At 37.6% G+C, this 21,828-nt stretch overlaps 1 protein-coding gene across 1 annotated transcript in view; it reads right to left on the bottom strand.

The window, feature by feature from the left end:
• The window catches only part of VWA8 (von Willebrand factor A domain containing 8), a 285,192-nt gene that overhangs the window by 190,063 nt on the left and 73,301 nt on the right, over positions 1-21,828 (bottom strand). The window contains 4 exon segments of the mRNA XM_030565861.1: positions 10,119-10,196; positions 10,295-10,429; positions 12,711-12,842; positions 18,829-18,933. Coding sequence (XP_030421721.1) covers positions 10,119-10,196; positions 10,295-10,429; positions 12,711-12,842; positions 18,829-18,933 — 450 coding nt within the window.

Below are 21,828 nucleotides of genomic sequence, written 5' to 3'. Positions count from 1 at the left end.
AGGCCTGGTTGCCCAAATGAAACAACATCATGAGAAGTGTTCCTTCTCAGAAGGAAGCTGCGTTGAAGATAATAAAAGGAACATGTCTGAATATGCAGGATCTTCAGGCTGGTAATAACCAACAAGAATGCACTTTTACGTAGAAATCCATGATTAAATCAAATCTTCTTGACTAGTGATTTAAATCATTATTTAAATCAAATCCACCCTATCTGGTTGTTTGCAGTGAACAGCATTTGGCCTAAAAATCAGAGGTGGGAAAAATATTTCTTGCTGCAGTTAGAGCTTTTGCATACATTCTTCTTACAACAGTAAATCCTTTGAACTTTAAACAATGAAAATAGAATAAATTACATCATATAGCATGGATCATTTCCTCTTTCTGCATTTCCTTAACAGTCTTAAAATAACAGGACAATGTCTTGTTCCTTTGATGCTTACACTGATATATAACTTAAGGTTTCACCATCACTACCATGAAAACAACACATCTTTATACTGTTGTACTTATTCACCATTTTGCTTCACTACTGAAATATTCAGTCTACACATAGAATGAGAAACATATCTTTATCAAAACAAAGAAAAATATACCAAAAATATTTCTGTGCCCTTGAACTGCCACTTATTTCAGAAATTCTCTATGCATTCTGTAGTTAATAAATGCTGCACAGGAGAATGTACTATAAATTAAATTAAATTTCACTTTATACCTGACTCCTCTTTGGGAATGAAATTAACTGTACGTAGTATGAATTCATTAAGCTAAGACTAACACTGAAAGCAAACAAAGACAGATACCAATAGCCCAAATGGAAAACCTAAATTTGCTGAAGATAGAAAATCAGAAGAGCAAAATGCAATAAAGTATAATTCAGAAATAAAATCAAACTTCACATCATATTCTAAATGACTTGAATTGGATTTGATCTGGTTACGTAGAGATGAAAAACTATCTTGTTACCAATTCTCTCAATTATTCAATTTCTGTGCTGTGGTTAAAGTTATTGGGTTTTTGTCCAAAGATTTTTTATTCATATTTATTTAACTTTGATTATTTATTTAAATATTATACTAGTTATATATTTCATATTGTCATATTCTGAAGTTGAAAAACAACTGTATTTTTAATTTTTTTTTCTGTTTTGAGCCAAGTCCTTGTAAAGCCTGATTTGTTTATAAGACAGAAAGTTTATTCCTTTTCCCTTTGGACTCCTGTCCCTTTGGACTCAAGCTTTCATTGTGTTTTAAGGAGGTTAATTCTTTGATTTCTTTGGTTTTATTTTACACCAAATATTTCAATGTATTCTTCATAGTTGCTTCATTACTCCTTCTCTGTCTAAAAGTGATTTGACAACTACTCTTATAGTGTGAATGTCAAACAGAAACAACTTTCATTAAAGATTCTGAAAACCTTTTATATCAAAAGAAGAGGATCCAAATAATCTAAAGCAGTGATTCCCAAAAGTTTACATAAACTGTCTTTTAATGCAGAGATTGTTTCATGGAGGCCTTCCTCTTCCATTTTGTTCTCATATACCACCTTTTCCCCCATTTCTGATTGCATAAAATCCCTGTAGCAACTACAGCAATTGCTTACATGGGAAAGTAATTTTAGGAAAGTATTTAAATTATTTTTAGTTCTCTTTGAATGCACTTAAGCAACTGGAAATGAGGAGAAGCAGAAGCCTAAGTACCATATGACCAGCCAGCTATTTCCTGTGGACAACAGTTTGGGAAACGCTAGTCTAAATTACTTTAAAACATTCCTCTGCTGCAGATGTTCCAGAAAAATCTAACATTCAAATAGTAGTAGCTTTAACACAATTCTCATTTTGATTTTTTTTCAGAAAATAATTATCCTATATAAGCATATTAATACTCTTTTCTTTTTAACTGAGGTCTCTTTCACTAAACCAGCCATTTGTTGTTCTGTGATCTCAAAATTTTTTCTGTTACTTCATTCCTATTTTCTGTTTGAGAAATCTTAGCAGAATGTGAGTCCAACAGGACATCAAAAGTAAGAAACCTAGAGTCTCTAGCCTCTGGATTGCGAAGAAAATGAACACTGTTGGCGAAGCAATGGGAACTGGCTAAGTGGGATGGCTTCTATTGCCATACACCTCTACCCCGATATAACATTGTCCTCAGGAGCCAAAAAATCTTACCGTGTTATAGGTGAAACAGCGTTATATTGAACTTGCTTTGATTTGCCACAGTACGCAGCCCTACCCCCCGGAAGAGCTGCTTTACCGAGTTATATCCGAATTCGTGTTATATCGGGTCACGTTATATCGGGGTACAGGTGTAGTTGCTAAAGGGGAGTGAGATGTAAGGGATATAATACTTGCCATTTTCATTAGATTCTTGAGAGTCATGCAATGGTCACTAAGTACAACATGCTCCCCTCCTCCCCTCTTTCTGTGTTTGTGTGTGTGCATGTACACTTTCTTTCTGGAGATATTTTAGGAAATAAAATATGGGAAATTTCATTTCTTCCCAGAACTTTTTCCTGAAAGCTACTGAGTTAAGCCTGAAGTGGGGAAAATATGTTTTTTCTTCAGGTGAATTTTACTTCATTGAATATTTCTGTGCCTATATTATTGCTTGCTAAAATATAACTGACTATGAAGACACAAAAATTTATTGAATTTTAGGATTAGGATTATCATAAGAGATTTTGGCCTCTTTTAAAAAAGCCAAAAAGACTGTTTTTTCTGATCCAAAAAGGTGAAACTAGATTTGATAGCTATTAAACTCTATATTGCCTAGTTATTGAATGAATGCATGTAGTTAATATTTGTTCTAGTATCAGATTAAATTATTGCATATATTGATATGCAATGCTAATTACATAATATCATAAATTTAATTTTTTTTGTAGAAACCAGATATTTCCTACTTTTAGTTTTTAGTTTAAAAATTCTTAGTAATTTCCAGCAAAAACTGGATACATATTTTGGAAATGTACTTATAATTAGGCTTGGAAAGATTAGATACAATTTGTGTTTTAATGGTTCTGATCCTTTACATTAATTTTGTCTTGATTTTATGTTATTGCTATAATAAAACTGTTGATGTTATATAAAAACACTAGTATATATTTTAAAAATTATTTTATATAGAAAATAAATAGATATCTATTCTGGCAGACTATATATATATATATACTGAATAACAAGTTTAAAAATTATCATGCATTTACCTTATTAATATCACTTAAATATAGCTTTATAATTCCAAAAAGTCAAAGAACTGTCTTTGCAAACTCTCTTTCCTTAGAATCTGATCTAACTCCCACTGAAATCAATGGAAAGACTCCCATTCACTTCTGTGGGAGTTGGATCAGGCCTTTTTGCATACGTATCACAGATACCCTTTTGAAAGCGAAAGTTTTAGCTATTTTATAAAATGAGTTCATTTTAAGCTTTATGTGTCATGGGCTGCCTTTCTGCAGATCCATACAGGCTAGAGATGGGGGCTGGAAAAAACTTTGCCTGAATCATTGGTATTTGTAGCCACATTTCTAAGTTTCCAAGACCAACTGACTTCCTATACTGGTGATGAGTAAATACCCTGACATTATGTACATAAATAATGAAGATTTCCCTTAGTACAGGGGTAGGCAGCCTATAGCACATGTGCCGAAGGCGGCATGCAAGCTGATTTTCAGTGGCACTCACACTGCCCAGGTCCTGGCCACGAGAGCTCTGCATTTTAATTTAATTTTAAATGAAGCTTCTTAAACATTTTTAAAACCTTATTTACTTTACATACAGCAATAATTTAGTTCTATATTGTAAACTTATATAAAGAGACCTTCTAAAAACACTGAAATGTATTACTGACACACGAAACCTTAAATTAGAGTGAATAAATGAAGACTTGGCACACCATTCCTGAAAGGCTGCCGACCCCTGCCTTAGTATATAACAAGAGTCAGGTTTCATCTGTCATGAGTGGGTTCATTTGTCAAGCCCCGAAGAGCAGATATTCCCTTGTTGCCAGTTAGCTGAAATTCTCAGCCTGTTCTCCTATCAAACTCTGAGCCATCCTGCAGAGAAAGAAGACCAATCCCTTGGGAAGTATATACTAGATAAGCCCACTGAAAGTGAAAAATTGTACAGGAAGGGCAAACAATGTGCACAATAACTATCTTCAGAGGAGTTTGAACCTCATCATCTAATCCTGAGGTAAATACTGGAAGAGACAAGTTGATCTATTCATCACTTAAACACTCACATATAAATGTGAATAGAACTAAGCCAATAGAATTTTGTAGAAAAATATTTAGTCAGGAAATGTTTTCCTATAGAGTTTAGTGTTTTTAGTTTTATTCAGATATTGGTCAGTGCTGGAAGTCTTCTACCATCATATTTCTTTGACTGGCTTGCCTGAATATATGGAATGCCCTGAAAATACGGAATGCTCTGAAGATGTTGATGTGCCACAGGTTGATTTTGACTTATGTCTCATTCAAAGCAGAGCCCTTCAGATGATTCTGAATACCTTCTTTCTGAAGGAAGATATATTTTTCATATTCTTTTATTTAAGGCCTAGTTTTATAGACAAGAAAAAAAGACATTAGTGGGGAGGGGAATCAAACCTTAACAGTGAGAAAACCCCCCCAGCAATTTTCTACCCTTTAGAATTATGTGACAGAAAATGACAAAAGATGGTGACCAGGGAATAACTTGTCAGATTCAGAACAGATATCAGCTGTGGATTTGCAATTCTTCCAAATATGTTCCTGTCAACCTTTCTATGTTAAAGATCTAAAATTTTAAGTATGGTCCGTAGGCAGAGATATGCCAGATTTCAGTTTCAGACAGGGTTTACGTGAGCTGCTTTTTCTTTTTTATAATAATATTTACTTGTCTAATGATTCTTAACTTTACCAAATGTGCTCAAATAGTGAGCTATTTGAGATCACATAGTCATATTTCAGGATGTAAAAACACATATATCCATTCTAACAGGAGTAAATATTCTTTTTTAAATTACTGTTTGTAATTTGAGATTTGCTGGCTATAATTTAGCAACTTAAAGAGAGATTTACTATTTCTGGAATAAGATAAAAAAGCTCTTTCTTTTTATGTCACTGTCATTTGAAAAGAGAATTTAAGTTAGACACTACTGAGACCTTTTCTCCCACCTCCTCTCCTCCATTCCCATGGTGAACATTTGGCAAGTCATTGGTTCTCCTCTTCACCAAGCTCAAGCAGGGCCACGATGGGGTCGGAGGCCTCTGAGCAAGAAACACACTTGGGTCCATCCACTGAGGGAGGGAAAAAAACCTGCCCCCATGCTTGTTACACTGGCAGGAGTCTCTTACAACCTACCATCTGGAATCCAGCTGCAGCAACTCCCTAGCCAGAGACTCAGGCACTCTGTACTGAAGGGATAAAGAGACAGAGAGATGCAGGGATACTGAATGAAGATAAAGAGAATGAGAGAAGAAAAGGAAAACGTACTGCTGCGATCCCCAGCAAGAAGAAACAGTGGTAGGTAAAAAGTAGGACCTCAGAAGCTGTCACACATGGCTACTCCAGAGGCAGAACACTTCTGGGAAAGAATATTGTGGGTGGGCCCTCCTATACTGGCCAACTTTGACAGCCCTGTGTAAGCTCGAAAGTCCCTCCTCACTCTCACTCCCTTCACCTCCATACAAGCTGCCACTACTGCTATCAACTGGAGGCGCCAGCCTGGTCAGGTATCAGCAGGGGAAGCACAGAGAAGGATGGTAGAGATGTCACTAGGTTGCCTGAAACCAGGTTTGACAGCCAACTACCTCTATGTTATGAAGAGTCTTGTGATATTTGACATTCTTCTTGAAGCCCCAACTCTTTTAGCCACATGATTATGAGAATCTCAGCTTCCTTAAAAAAAAAATCTCTAGCCCTCATGGCTACAGAAAGAAACTTGAAAACATGAACTTTAAACGCTCAAAAACCAGAAGACGAATAAAAAGTCCAGTTTTTCTGTTAACATATCATGATTTTTAAGCCAATTTCATGGCTTTGCTGGCCTGATTCATGGTTTTTGACCACTTGATGTTGGCAAAACTGTCCCTGTGACAAAGAAGAGTGACTGTTGTTGGCTGCCCAGCACTCTGTTGAATGTTGGGGATGAAGATAAAGGGAATACATACAAAATGAGAAAATACTGTTTAGGAAGCAGTACTACAGAAAGACATCTGGGGTTATAGTAGATCACAAGCTAAATATGAGTCAACAGTGTAACACTGCTGCCAAAAAAAAAAAAAAGAAAGTAAAGGCTAACATAATTGAGGGATGTATCAGCAGGAGTGTTGTAAGCAAGACACAAGTAGTAATTCTTCCACTCCACACTGATAAGGCCTCAACTGGAATATTGTGTCCAGTTTTGGGAACCACATTTCAGGAAAGATGTGGACAAATTGGACACAGTCCAAGCAAGAGCAATAAAAATGATTAAAGGTGTAGAAAACATGATTGATAAGGGAAGATTGAAAAATTGGGTTTGTTTAGTCTGGAGACAAGGCGGCTATGGGGACATGATAACAATTTTCTAGTACATAAATGTTGTTACAAGGAGGAGGGTGAAAAAAATTGTTCTTTTAATCTCTAGGATAGGACAAGAAGCAATGGGCTTAAATTGTAGCAAGTACTTGCACTAAATCCACCTTGCACTGACATAATGAGTTGCAACGTCATGGTTCCAACCCCCGTTTCACGTTTGCCCTAAGTTCCCAACCTGCTATAGGGAAGGCAAAACCAGCTCCATACCTTGTCTTGGCCAATCTGATGGTGAGAGAAAAAGCCTTTCTCAGTCTGTCATAAACAGATGGTTAAGGGTTAATGCCTCTTTTACCTGTAAAGCGTTAAAAAGTTCACCTAGCCTAGCTAACACCTGACCAGAGGAACCAATGGGGAAACAAGATGTTTCAAAAGGAAGGAGGGAAGTTTTTCCTTTGTTTCAGAGTTTCAGTTTCAGCTGGAGTAAAAAAGATCAAGGAAATAGCCTCTCATCAGAGTAGTACGTTTTAGAAAGGAATAAATAGGTTTATGTTTATTTCTTTGTAACCTGTCTTATGCAATTAGAGGTAGAATCAAATTGGGTATTTGGGTAATTTTTTTGTGTAACTAAATTTGTGCCCAGGGGAACATCCTCTGTGTTTTGAATCTGTTGTCTGTGAGAGTAGCTGGCATGCTAATCTCTTCCAGAGGGTTTTCTTTTACCTTTCTTTTCTTTCATTAAAAGCCTTTTTCTTAATACCTGATTGATTTTTCCTTGTTTTTAGATCCAAGGGGGTTGGATCTGGATCCACCAGGAGTTGGTGGGAGAAAAGAGAGGGGATGGTTATTTTCTCTTTGTTTTAAGATCCAAGGGATTGGATCTGGACTTACCAGAGAATTGGTGAAGGAGTCTCTCAACGCTTCCCAGGGAGGGGAAGGTTTTGGAGGGAAAGAGAGTGATCCAGACACTGAAAATTCTGGATGGTGGCAGCAATACTAGATCTAAGCTAGTAATTAAGCTTAGAAGTGCCCATGCAGGTCCCCACATCTGTACCCTAAAGTTCAGAGTGGGGAAAGAACCTTGACACAGCCCCCCAAGAAAAGAGCAACTAACATAATGCCCGCAGCAAATCATGACAAAACCTGATATTTAACTACATCCACAGGAGGGACAGTGGGTACTGCTTTGCATGGTCCAGGTAAAGGTGTGCTTTTCCTGCACCAGTAGGGACCTGCATAGTTCCCTCCTCTCTTCTGGCCACCTGGGAGGGAGAATGGGTCAGTGTTCCCATGATGACCCAGTCTAACGCTATAGCAGCTAGTCCGTCTGGCTCTCTACCCCTTAAATTGACCAAACACCTTTTTCTGCAAGCCAGACACTGCTTAACGTGTAGTGAGATCATTGTCTCATGCCTCCTACAGTCAACCAACAAAGCCATCCGTTTGTCAGCTTCTTGCAAAAATGTCTCTGTACCTTTTTCCCATCCTTTCCCTGAATTGCTCTGTAAATCGTCAACCTTGTTCTCTAAATCTCTCTCCAAGACCCACCTCTGACACAACACACAGGTAATCAGTCAATTAATGATGGCTAGGCTGATAGACTGAAAGAGAAAGTGGCACTTACATTATCTATTTACAATGAAAACATGTAAATTTCTATAAAAATTGTATATACTTGATTAATCTTTCTCTACTCCCTTCCCCCTATACTTCATAAGTCACTTCTCATCTTAGATTCTAAGCTCTGAGAGTGAGGTACCATATCCTTGAATGTGTTTTTCTAGAATCCACCACAACAGAGCCCCAATCCAGACTGGAATCTGTGTTCTATTTAATATAAACATTAAACAATAAGAATCATGACAAAAATCAAATAGTGGTGGTTTAACGTAAATATATACAACAATATGAGAAGATTATGGAATCTGAACGAAGAAAGAAAGATTAAAGCTATTCATACTCCTGGGGGAATTATGCACCAAAAAATATAAAATTCTGTGCACAGTATTTTAAAATTCTCCAAAATTCTGCATATTTTATTTGTCAAAATAATATAATATAGTCATGCTGGTTTCAATTATTTTGGTAATTTATTTCAAAACACCTTCAGCAAGTATGTCTGTAACAATACAGACAACAAAAAAGATTCAGAAAATGTTTTTTGACAAATAGATTCCTTACCAGGCCTATTAATACAGAACTCTGAGTGATAATTCATTTAAACTACAATACAGAAACGCATTTCCTACACCCTTCAGAGGCAGTGCAAAGGCTTGGGAGAGTCAAGGATAACGGAGGAGCTGAGGGAGAGGGAAGGAGCTGGGGTTTGAACTTGGAGGGATCTTGAGTATGAGTGGGAAAAGTATAAAGTTTTGGAGGTTTTAGGCGGGAGGGTTGTTAGGGAGCCTCCCCTATGCAGACCCTGACTAATCCCTAGCCTCTTTCATTGTCAGGCACATCTGTCCCTGTTCCCATATGTCCCTGTGCCCCTCCCCAATCCCCATATATCCCTGAATCCTCACTCACCTACCCCCTCCCCCATGTCCCCACAATCCCACTCTCAGTCTGTCCCCCTCCCATTAGCTCTTGTGAACCCCAGCCTGTGACCCCCCAGCAACCCCATGCTGTCCACCCCCCCACCATACACCAGGCCTCCTGACCTGGCCCTACAAGCAGGGTGCTGTGAAGAACCCAGTTGCTTCTCTTCCCTATCTGCCACTGGGGCTGCTCCCACCCGGGAGCAGCTATTCTCTCTTCTGGCAACACAGCAGACCCTGGCTGGCAAATGGCATAATTGCAGCACCTCTCGAGCAGAATGTATTTTCTGCAGAGAAAAAAAAATTCTACCTGGGACTTGAATTCTGCACATGTGTAGTATCGCAGAATTCCCCCCGGAGTATATAGAACATAAAAAGTAACATAAAAGAGAAGCTCCTCAAAACAAAAAAGTAATTATCCATTTTCAGCACAATAAAGAAACTGCCTTCTAGAATACAAAAATGTAGATGGTGGAGAATTCCATTTTACAATTTTATAGCATACGGACAAACAAAAAAAGGAAGGGGAAAGGGTCTTCCAGGGCCTCTAAATATGCCAAAAAAACTGGTCACCATTTACCAAAAGCAGGAAACACACTTAAGAGTACAACATCCAAAGACTAGAAAGAAATATGCTAATTCACAGCACCAGCTGTCAGCTCTTTGCAACTAAGAAATATAATTACTTCATTGAACAAATCTCCTTACGCTCCACTCACTGAAGTTCTCTCTTCTTTCTGCTAAAATCGTGAAGTCAATGGAGCTGTGCTACTGATTTCATGGGAATTATCATCCGGCCCTATACACATAGTAACCTACCTTAGATTTTCATACTACACTCTATATAATAATCTCTCTACGTAGTCTTGCAAATTGGAAGAGACTCTCCAGCTCAGTATTCTGACATCAAGTGAGCAAAGTATCTCAAGAACTACTTTCCTTTCATTCTTGTATTACTTTTGCTTCTTGCCTTAGATGAATGATTTTTCAAAGGCTGTAGCCTTACACAGAGATTCCATCTAGAACCTATGTATGTCACGTTTCAATTTGTAAGGCATACGCACCACTGTATAATTTACTTTACCTGATACAGCATGACAGGCTCTATGTTGTATCCTAACATACTGGCAAACTCCTTAGCAATAACTGTTTTGCCACAGCCCTATAAAGTAAAAAATAACATGAAATAAAAATTAAGGAATTAGATCAAAAATATTTTGCAAGCAGGAAAAAAAAGGCAAAGCAATTTACAGTTCTTACTTTTCCGCCTATCAAACACATATCCTTAACCATATGTGACTGCATCATTTCTGCCAACAGCTGCTTATGGCTGGAAGTCTTTATGAAAGTGTCTGATCCAGAACACAGTTTTAATGGTCTAGTCCCAGCTGGGACCTACAAGGAGACAAAAGATAAACAAGTTATATGAAAGTGGTTTAGGCTCGGGGGCAGATTCATTTACATTGGGTCAGTAACCCTGTAACTTTTCACTGGTGACTGCATTCTTGTCCTCCAGAATCTAAATCTTTAAATAATAATTAATAATTTAAAAAAAAAGTCACCTTTATGGCTTGGGATTACAAAAAAAAATTATTCTGCCATAAAATAGGAATCAAATGTAAATCAATGCAATGGTATTGGACTTGGTTTGCAGGCAACATGAATCAATAGTCCTGAGAGGACTCCAACTCACCTCAATAGGGTATTAATGCTGAAACCCAATTATAAAGTGAACACTCTAATTATTTATTGCAGATCAGGGCATAAGAAAGAGAAGAAATGATCTACAGTGAAGATATGAACAATCTACTTGGAGGGAAATCTCACTCTGGTGTTACAAGTGGGCAGAGCTTTGCAGAACAGAAACACCTGTTTTTCCTCCAGTTTAACCCCTGCTTAAGCTACTAAATTCTGTTGCTCTTTCCCCACTCACACTGGTCACTCCTTCCTCTCAAATTCCTCCTCCACCCTCGTTCCCAAAGACGCCATTCATTCCTCAGAGAAATTTCTCAATCAACTCTCAGATCACCACAGTGCCTAATGAAGCTAACTATTTCCTTTAGAGCAGCTCTCCAATCAGCTTCTCATCGATTCTACCAAATTTGCTCCTGCTCTCCAACCTCCTTCTTCACCTCCATTGTACAAACTCTCTGAGGTCATCCCTTCCCAGTGTTACTCAGATCTCTCTCTGCCTCCTACTAACTCTCCTCTATTACATAGATACCTCAGTCTCACTGAATTCAACCCCTACTTTAAACTCAGATCAACATGCGTTTCTTAAAAAATGTCTTATTTTTCCACCCAACAGACCATAAGCTTCGCAGGAAGAAATTCAGCCTAACTGTATTTGATGTGATTAATATGAAGACTTTTGCTCCGTTTTCTGTTTCAACATCCTGTGTTGGAATAATGTTACCAAGCACATTTTACTTGATGTGGTAGACAAAAGTAAAGAAACTACTATTCTTTTTATTTAAAGATATAGTGAAAAAAATGATTCTTTCAGAAAAACATAACTATATAGAAGATATCCCCAAGAGCATCACATATGCTTTGTATTATGCTATTCCATTGCTCAACCCAAAATAAGGAATCGAGAAAGTACTTTTCCACCAACACTTTAGTAACTGATGAAATAAATAGATCATGTTGCTGAAAAAATAACCACATGAAAACCTGCACGAGTTACCTGAAAATAAAGCCTTACTTTTCCATAATTGAATACTCTCCAGTTCGTAAATGACATTTGCTAAATATTACCATAAAAAGTAGATATTGATTGAGGCTCTCAGTCAAATTCCTTATTAACTTTGAGCATTAAATGTAGGTGAGAGTCAACAGAAAGTAGCATAACGAATTTGCAGTAGTGATATGAAACCAAGAATATAGCTCAGGGTGGGAAAACCATGGCCCACAGGCCGGATCCGGCCCGCAAGCCATTTTAATCTGATCCTCGAGCTTCTGCTGGGGAGTAAGGTCTGGGGTTTGCACTGCTTTGGCACCCTAGCCAGGGAGCAGGGTCAGGGGCCACTCTATGCGGCTCCCGGAAGCAGCTGCATGGCCCTGCTCCGGTTCCTACGCGTAGAGGCAGCCAGATGCCTCTGCTCTGCACACTGCCCCCGCCCCAAGCACTGCCCCTGCAGCTCCCATTGGCTGGTAACCTCACCCAATAGGAGCTGAAGGGGTGGTGCCTGAGGACAGAGCAGCGTGCAGAGCTGCGTAGGAGACAAAGAAGGGAAATGCTGCTGCTTCCAGGAGCTGGTTGAGGTAAGTGGCCCCCGGAGCCTGCACCCCTGAGCCTCTCCCTGCGCTCTAGCCCTGATCCCCCTCCCACTCTCTGAACCCTTCGATGCCAGCCCAGAGTTCCCTCATGCACCCCAAACCCCTTATCTCTAGCTCCACTCCAAAGCCTGCACTCCCAGCCAGAGCCCTGATACTCCCCCACACCCCACTCCCCTGTCCCAGCCTAGAGTCCCCTCCCGCACCCTGAACTCCTCATTTCTGGCCCCACCCCAAAGACCACACCCCCAACCAGAGCCCTCACCTCCTCCCACACCCCAACCGCAATTTTGTGAGTATTCATGGCCTGCCATACAATTTCTATTCCCAGATATCGCTCTCGGGCCAAAAAGTTTGCCCACCCCCAATAAAGCTTGTTGAACCTGTAAATCATTACCTGGAATTTCACTTCTTTTTCAGCAATCTGGACAGTTACATCAGCCTGTAAGGTCTTGCTGCCATGTATTTGTTCCACTTTTTTAATCCTACTGAGAAGTAAAAGGCTTTCTGAAACCTGGAGCTCAAAACGCTGTAAAAATTGAGAAAATAGTACATATTTAATATAGTGCTGTGTTTTTAAATGTTTCCACTGAAAACATAGCAGAAATTGATGCAAGACTAATTTCTTCTGAAGTTCAATATCCACTTGCTGTAAGAACCTTAATACTGAAAAAGTTAAAATGGACCTTATAAGATGCTAACATCAGTATATATCTACTAAGTGTTCTCTAGTCAACTATTAGCTTGCTGCTCCTCTTGTCAAACAAATTAAACTACATCATGAGCTGGGACAACAGAAATCGGTGAATTCTGAAAAATCCATGAATTCCAGATCTTTGTATAGAATTTTCTGTTACATGGATTTTAAAGTTTCTTTTCTAAATAAAAAAAATCGAGGATATTCTGATTGCAAGATAGCCCTAACGATATAACTTCCCACTGCTGACTTGTTGATTTTTAAGCCAGACAGACTGAAATAAAGCTCCAACCCTCCAGCACTTACGTTCCCACACCCATTTATCTTTGAGGGCTATTATGACCACTTGGGTATTAGAAACATCCAGCTTAAAAAAAAAATATGCATCAAGCTAAGATGCTCATTCAGTTTGACAGCCTTGTGTGTAATGAGAGTTGAGGGCTCCCTACACACAAGAAACTTTTATTATATAGCCTTTAATAGGCTAAGGAAAAAATATTGCCTTTTTTGCCCATTTTACCACCACCTCTGCCCTCCATCGCTCTACGTTGTATGCAGGAGTGAAAGCTAAGTAATAGAGAGCAAGAGATTTTAAGTCATATTTTTTAAACTAGCGTTTGTTTTCTCCTTAACACCTCTTTAACTCTAGTGCCTAATGAACACTTACAAGAGAGGCTATGTCCATGTTAAAGATTCAACACGCACGCACAAACACACACTTCAATAAAGGTGTGAGCATTCGCCACATACATCCAAAGGCTTGTCTAAACTTAAAATACTACAGCGACACAGCTGTGCCACTGTAGGGCAGTGTAGATGCTACCTACGCTGATGGGATGGATTCTCCCATTGCTGTAGTTAATCTACCTTCCCAAGAGGCAGTAGCCAGGCTGACGGAATGATTCCACCGGGGACTTAGGTCAGCTTAAGTAAGCCACAATGAGATGTGGATTTTTCATACCCCTGACAGATCTAATGACACTGACTTAACTTCCTAATGTAGACCAGGCCTAAGACTCCCCCAAAAAGTCCTCCTGTAAAACCTGTTATTTCAGAGGTAAAAAAACAAGTAAAAAACCTAACCCACACTTATTTGGGAAATTATTTTTGGTCTTTTCTACATAATCAAGAAGCAAAAAGGACCCTAACTCATTTTTAAAAAATTGGTTCCAAAGCATCTTAAATTTGGCTGGCCATCTTGGCCATAGCCTCATGTTCCATGCAGGTGAAAGGACATTCTGTAGCAATTAGGTTATGAAGGTTCAGAGTTCAAATATCATGATAAATATCTATCTGTTAATTCAGATAATGACGAAGATTGCTGCTGTGATTAAAACATTTGATGCAGTGTTGTTGTAGCCATGTGGTGTTGGACCAACTTCCATGGAGAGAGAGACAAGCTTTTGAGCTCTGTGTAAGCTTGACTCTCTCACTAATAGAAGTTGATACAGTAAAAGATATTATCTCACTCACCTTGTCTCTTGAAAACATTAAAGTAAGCTTCATGTTATTTTAGGCACATTCGATTGCTTTTATTAAAAGTAAAAGCAGCAAAGAATCCTGTGGCACCTTATAGACTAACAGACGTTTTGGAGCATGAGCTTTCGTGGGTGAATACCCACTTCCTCAGATGCATGTAATGGAAATATCCAGGGGCAGGTATATATATGTGTGTGCTAGCAAGCAAGCTTTGGAAAGGAAGATGATATCTGTCTGTATTTGTGCAAGTTTCTTCATGAGGTTGATGGATTTCCATTCCAAATACACCATGCAAGGCACTGTTAGTCTATAAGGTGCCACAGGATTCTTTGCTGCTTTTACAGATCCAGACTAACACGGCTACCCTCTGATACTTGACACCATATATATACCTGCCTCTGGATATTTCCATTACATGCATCTGAGGAAGTGGGTATTCACCCACGAAAGCTCATGCTCCAAAACGTCTGTTAGTCTATAAGGTGCCACAGGATTCTTTGCTGCTTTTACAGATCCAGACTAACACGGCTACCCTCTGATACTTTATTAAAAGTGTGTTTCAAAGAATAAAATTTATGTCTCTTTATTTGTACAAGATACCATAGCATTGCAAATTAAGGTTAGAAACACAATTATTTTTTGTAACATAATCAGACACATACTTTGGCTCTTCACTCTCAGATTCACATTATGGACTAAAAGGCTACAAATTTTTCATATTTAAACGTGAACTTTTTTTAAAAAGCATAAGCGTACTTTAGTGCAAAACTGCCAAAAATTCTATTTTTATTTTAACAGATGAACCAATTTCACCCACCACTCAACATTGGAAGAAGAACAAAAAAAAGCTGAGAATGTGCATTCTGAGTTTCATCTTGAACTAAGATTTTAATTGGCAAGTTAGAGACCCTGATCCAAAGTTAACTGAAGTAAACAAAAAGACTCCCATTGAGTTCAACAGACTTTGGATCAGGTCCAAAGCTATTTCCACATGCAATGCTGACAGACTCTTATAATTACAGCATCATTTCCAGGTGCAATTATAACAAGGGAAGGAAATGTTGTATTTCTTCATATTTCTCAAATACAACTATAGATTGCTTTCTAATGCGCTGGGTGCCAACAGCATAAATTAAAAAATCACAACATAAAGAAAGGACTGCCCATGAATATTTTAAAGTTTCAATCATTACTCAAAAAATTAATTGAAATTAAAGAGAATACTGACTATGTAACAGATAAAGCTCAAAATGAGTACACACCACCAAATCAGACTCCTTAAGGACCTACTTATATAACGTGTAAGGGGGGGGAAAAAGTATTATCGTGTGTGACTTCAATCTGAGTAACAATGCTGGAGGTTAGAGCTGGTAGTGAATTTTTCAATGAAATTTCTTTTCATCAGCAAATAGGTTAATAGAAACCAAAACTTTTCACAGTAAATGGTCAGTTTCAATGAATTTCTTGACTCGAAAAAATGTTGAAAATAGTTTCAGAATGTTTTGACATTTTATACATGAAAAATTCCAGTCTTCCAGTTCAAAATGAATTTCTGTATCAAAATCTAAGCTAATTATAATAAAAAATAAAAATGGCCAAAACTGAAACATTCTGATTGATCTGAATTAATTATTTTTTCCTGGATTTTTCAGTTCACAAAAATTTCCAAGATTGACTTTTTGTCCCAATTAGAAACAGAAAAAAAACATTTCCTGCCCAGTTCAACAGGAAGTCTCAAGCCACTAATAGTAAAATGTCTTTGGAATTTCTAAGGAGTACAAATGACAATTACCTAACTCACAAAGCACTGCAGCTAATATAAAAGGAATTCTATATTAGACCTCATCTTGACAGATAAAGAGGAAATCATCTTAAAATTAAAAGTTAATGGCTGCTTTGGTGCAAGTGATCATGATTTTATTATATTCATTATGTGCAAACACAATAAAGTTCCAACCACTAATATCTATATGGGGCACTTTTAAAAGGACCAGTTTCACAAAGCTGAAACCAATTATGAGCCAAATCAGCTGAGAGAATTTAAACAGAAAAAATATAACTGTTAATTGAGAGATGTTAAAATGCATTTTACTGAATTTCCAAAAAAACACAACTGAGAAAGAACACTACACAGGTTAAAAACCAGACTGGCTTAGGGAAGTGAAAGAAGCAATAAATCAATTTAAAAAGTGGAAGAAAGGAGACGTTGATAGCAATGAATATAAATTAAAGCTAGAAATTGTAGATATTGATAAAGGAAGCAAAAGGACACAAGGAAATATCTACAACTAACAGAGTTAAGGACAATAAGAAATGTTTTTAGTGTATCAGGGCAAAAGTACCCTAATGGTATTAGTCTATTACAGGGGTCAGTAACCTTTCAGAAGTGGTGTGCCGAATCTTCATTTATTCACCCTAATTTAAGGTTTCGTGTGTCGGTAATACATTTTAACGTTTTTAGAAGGTCTCTTTCTATAAGTCTATAATATATAACTAAACTATTATTGTACGTAAAGTAAATAAGGTTTTAAAAATGTTTAAGAAGCTTCATTTAAAATTAAATTAAAATGCAGAGCCCCTCAGACCGGTGGCCAGGACCCAGGCAGTGTGAGTGCCACTGAAAATGAGCTTGAGTGTTGCCTTTGGCACACGTGCCATAGGTTGCCTATCCCTGGTCTATTATGAGATGGAAAGGGTAAAATGGTCAATAATAATGCAGAAAAGGCAAAAGTGTTCAATAAATATTTCTTTTCATATGTGGGAAAAAGCCAGATGATGTATGCATATCCTATGATGAAATACTTTCCATTCCAGCATTAACTAAGCAGGATATTAAACACCCACTACTAAATTCAGACATTTAAAGTCAAGAGGTACACATTACTTATACCCAAAGGTTTTAAAAGACCTCCCCAAGCACCTCTCTGAACAGTTAATATTGATTTAAATAGATCTTGAAAAACTGGGGAAGTTCCAGGTGACTGGAAATACGTTGTGCCAAAAAGGGCAAATGGAATGACCCAGGTAATTATAGGCCTGTCAGCCTGACACTGAACCTGGGCAAAATAATGAAATACCAGATACAGAACTCAATTAATAAAGAATTAAAGAAGGGTAATATAATTAATGCTAACCACATGTGTTTATGGAAAATAGATCTTGTCAAACAAACTTGATACTCTCTGATGAAATTACAAGTTTGAGTGATAAAGGTAACTGTGCTGATGAAATACATCTAGATTTCTGTACGGCATTTCTGCTGGTACCACACAACATTTTGATTAAAACCTAGAACAATAAAAAACCAACATGGCACACAGCAACTTTATCAAAATCTGGATGACTGATTTATGTCATCAAAATGTAACAGTCAATGACAAACATCACTGAGCAGGTATGTTTCTAGCTGGGTTCTGCAGGGATTGATTCTCAGCCCTATGCTCTTTAATATTTTTATCAATGACCCAGAAGAAATCAAAATCCTTACTGATAAAGTTGGTACATTAAACAAAGATTGGGGGAGCGGTAAATAATGAAGACGACAGCTCCTAGATTGCTTAATAAACTAGGTACAAGCAAACAATAAGCCTTTCAATATGGCCAAATGTAAAGTAAAAAAGAATGTAGGGCATACTTACAAGATGGGAAATTCTATTTGGAAATAATGACTCTGAAAAAGACTATGAATCTATGAAAATGCTGGAGGGATGAGAAGGTGGGCAGGGAAAAGAAGAGATATAAAATAAGCATTTTCTCTTTTTTTTTTTTTTCCGTTTGATGGTTTTTGTTCAGCGTTATTTCAGAAAGCTCTATAGATTAACTGAAGGTTTAACAGACACAAATGCCTATAAAGACAAACAAACTAGTAGAATTATCATGACACACTCAATATTTTTCATGTGAAATAATTTAATCACAATTAATTTTATAAGAAATTTATGAATTTTAGAAAATTATTATTTTCTATTTTAGTGACAAAGATCTACCTCATGAATATCTTCTCTCTTAAGCCCTGATTCAGTAAGGCACTTGAGCACATGCCTAAATTTAAACATGTGAGTAGTTACATTGTATCAATGGGACTATTACATTGTTAAAGTTATGCATGTGTTTAAGAACCTGTGAATTGTGGCCTAAATTCACTAAAAGATATAAAACTCAGCAGCTAATGAAATCTGTTGGTTTATGAAAGTATTGTTCAAAACCTTTTTTAATATCGGCATTAACATATATTATTTAAATAATTAGCATTGCTTCGGTGTCTTTTTATAATTTAGTGGGGCTATTGTAGCAACTCACTGCTCTCTGGGATTTTGTATATAAAATGCACAGTACTCACTTTTAACGCATCTTCTACTGCAGTCCTGCCTTCCTTTCCTAATAGAACATGATAAGGGTAAAGCCATTTGATTATATCCTGGACTGACATCATAGGGAAGGAATCCTAATTAGAAATAAAAATACAGGAAAGATTAATTACATTATCCATTAACTTGGAACCCATTATACTGACAACTGCAAAAGAGGAATGACAACAAACAAGTGCACCATTCAGCTTTTGAGACAAAACCAGGGACACTACATTCATGCCTCCCCAATAATTGTCTCGCCTACCTCCCCATCTCCACTCCCACTGGGTCTCACGTTATTTTCTGATGGCGGAGGGAAGGATTAATTGTTGAAACTGCAGAAGCCAAAGAATCTTGATATGAACTGAAGAATGAGCCACCAGCTGTTGAATAACATCATGCAGAGGAGGCGGGGTAGTTTCAAGATATGACAGCTGCTGTCTTTTCTTCTGGTGCTATGCGCTATTTGACAACCTTGAGGTCTTGGAAGACATCAGGGAGAAGTAAAGAATGTTGCAGTTGCTTTATTGCATATACTGGCCTCCACTGCAGACTTCCAGTGGTCAAAATCTGGTATGCTTTTTAAAAAGTGCTGTAACCAAGAAATTCAGTACATTTGGACAGTCTGTGAGCAGAAAAGATTTTGTTTTTGTTGTTTCCGCTGCACTATAAGTGTGAATGGTGCTAAAAAGACAAATCTCAGCTTCCAAGAGTTTATAATCCAGGTTAAACAATGTGAGAAGGAGGATCTAGATGCCTCAGTTACATCAATATACATTGTAGAGGTTAGGCATGCATCTTGTAATTGGATTTTAACAGAATTTGACAGGATTTCAACAGAATTGATAGAATATAAATATTTACTAGGTTGGGGGGGTTGTTCCTTTTTTACTTAAGTCATAAATGGTGAGAGGGAAGACAAAAGGCACTTTTAGGAAGAGAGCAATGTGGTGAGGCCCACTAGACAGTGAGGCTGTTTCAAGTATCGGACGTAACATGAAAGGAGTGAAGATATGAGCAGGTGAAAGATTGGGTGAAAGGAGGCAAAGAATAGAACATAAAAAAAGGTGTAATAGAAAAAAAGTCAAAGATGGAGACAAGAGCCATGCAACACAGTCTTGACAGTGAGGAGTATGAACTTTATGTGGAAACACAGGAAGCCAGTAGGGAGATTCAAACAAGGTGGGAAACAATTAAAGCATCAGAAAAGGAAGAGACATTTTGGCTGCAGCATGTTGAAGGCCAACGGGAGGATAATCATTTAGAATACAAGCCAACAGCAGAACTACTGTAGAGAGATCAATAAAAATTACCGGAGATGGCCACTAAACTGCAGAAAGACACTTTCCCATAAAAGTAGATAGGAGTGTGAAACTATAAAAAGGGCAGAGAAGACTCACATGCAAGACAAGATTTATTAAAAGTGGACGCAGTTTAGAAACATTTTAATGCTGAAACCAATGTGACACTTTGCCCCTTCACACTTCTCTTTTATCTTCAGTTTTCTATTTAGATCTATTTTCATGTGCAAGTTGAGAGATCTGGCCCATTTCTATCACTTCTGATACCTGCAATCTGCTTTTCTTGGTTGTAGAGACAACTTTGTATACAGTGATGGTAGGACTTCTCAAGAAGAGTTACTGGTTACAAAATGTTAACATAGTTAAATTCTAATGGTTTGGGGTCCTTAAGGGTATACTTTTCAATCATTTCTCAAAAAGGAACTAAAACTAACAGCAGCCATAACTGTAGTAAAGCAAGTTTTTTTAATGAGGAAACTCAGCTACGACATCTAAGTTCAGGCAATATTGGCTATTAGATACTTGGGACTAAAAAGGTTCTTTCGCCCTCCCTACAAGATATTTATAAATTAAGCCGTGTTTTACTGTGACTTCTGCACTTATTTGAATCATTCTGTGTATGGCACACTATATTATAAATAATGCTTACATATATTTTTAAATATCGCCGAGAAAAGAAATGCAATGCAATGGGTAGTTTCGTAGAAGTAATAAATAAATACCTGCATTACAGAAATCTGCAGCATGGTTTAGTCATTCAAAACAATTTATAATAATTGAATATTGATTTCATTACACTGTACAAATTTTACTTCATAATTCAATTACTAGAAATTACTGAATAGTTCAGTTAATATTGTTTAGCTTAATAATAGGTAACTAAAAATTACTACACTTTACTTCCAATTATTTGCAGAAAGAATAAATTGTATTAGCAGTCTAAAATTAATAATAACTAATATGTCTCTGTGTTTCCCCCTTTTTTGGGGGGGTACTAGGCAAGCCCATAAATAACTGAGTTATGGTAGTAAAGTAAAAAGAAATAAATCTGATCATAGCTATGAATGTCATTGGGAATCACAAAAGGTATTATGTATGTATACTCTTCAATGGGAGAAAAAGAAACTTCAGAAAATTCAAATCACAATCACTGCTCAATTTACCTGCTCTACAGTTGGCATTCGATATAATTAAGTGTTAGATTGTGCAACCCTTTCACAGATGAATGAAAACAATGGTTACCTACCTTCTCGTAACTGTTGTTCTTTGAGATATGTTGCTCATGTCCATTTCAAGTAGGTGTGTGTGCCGCATTCAGTCGTCAAAGTTTTTTCCGCAGCAGTACCCATTGGGTTGGTTGTGGAGCCCCTGGAGTCGCACCTTTGTGGCGGTGTATATAGGTCTCTGCTGACCCACCACCTCTTCAGTTCCTTCTTGCCGGAGTAGATTCTTTGGGATGACACTGGAAGCCCCTTCACCTGCTCCGCAATTAAGAGTTGCATTGATTTCCAAAAAGGCTTCATTCTTTCGATGTAAAAGGCTAACGCTCACCTGACAGCCAAGAAGTGGAGCATTCGCTCCTGGTGGCTAGCATGCAACTTAGGAAAGAATACTGGAAGAAATATATCCTAGATCATGTAGAATTGTGAAACTACCTTTGGGAGAAAAGCTGGGTGTGGCTGCAACTGC

The sequence above is a fragment of the Gopherus evgoodei genome, chromosome 1 (genome assembly GCF_007399415.2).
Source record: "Gopherus evgoodei ecotype Sinaloan lineage chromosome 1, rGopEvg1_v1.p, whole genome shotgun sequence".
NCBI lineage: Eukaryota > Metazoa > Chordata > Testudines > Testudinidae > Gopherus > Gopherus evgoodei.
This window is presented reverse-complemented; position numbering and strand designations above follow the sequence as displayed.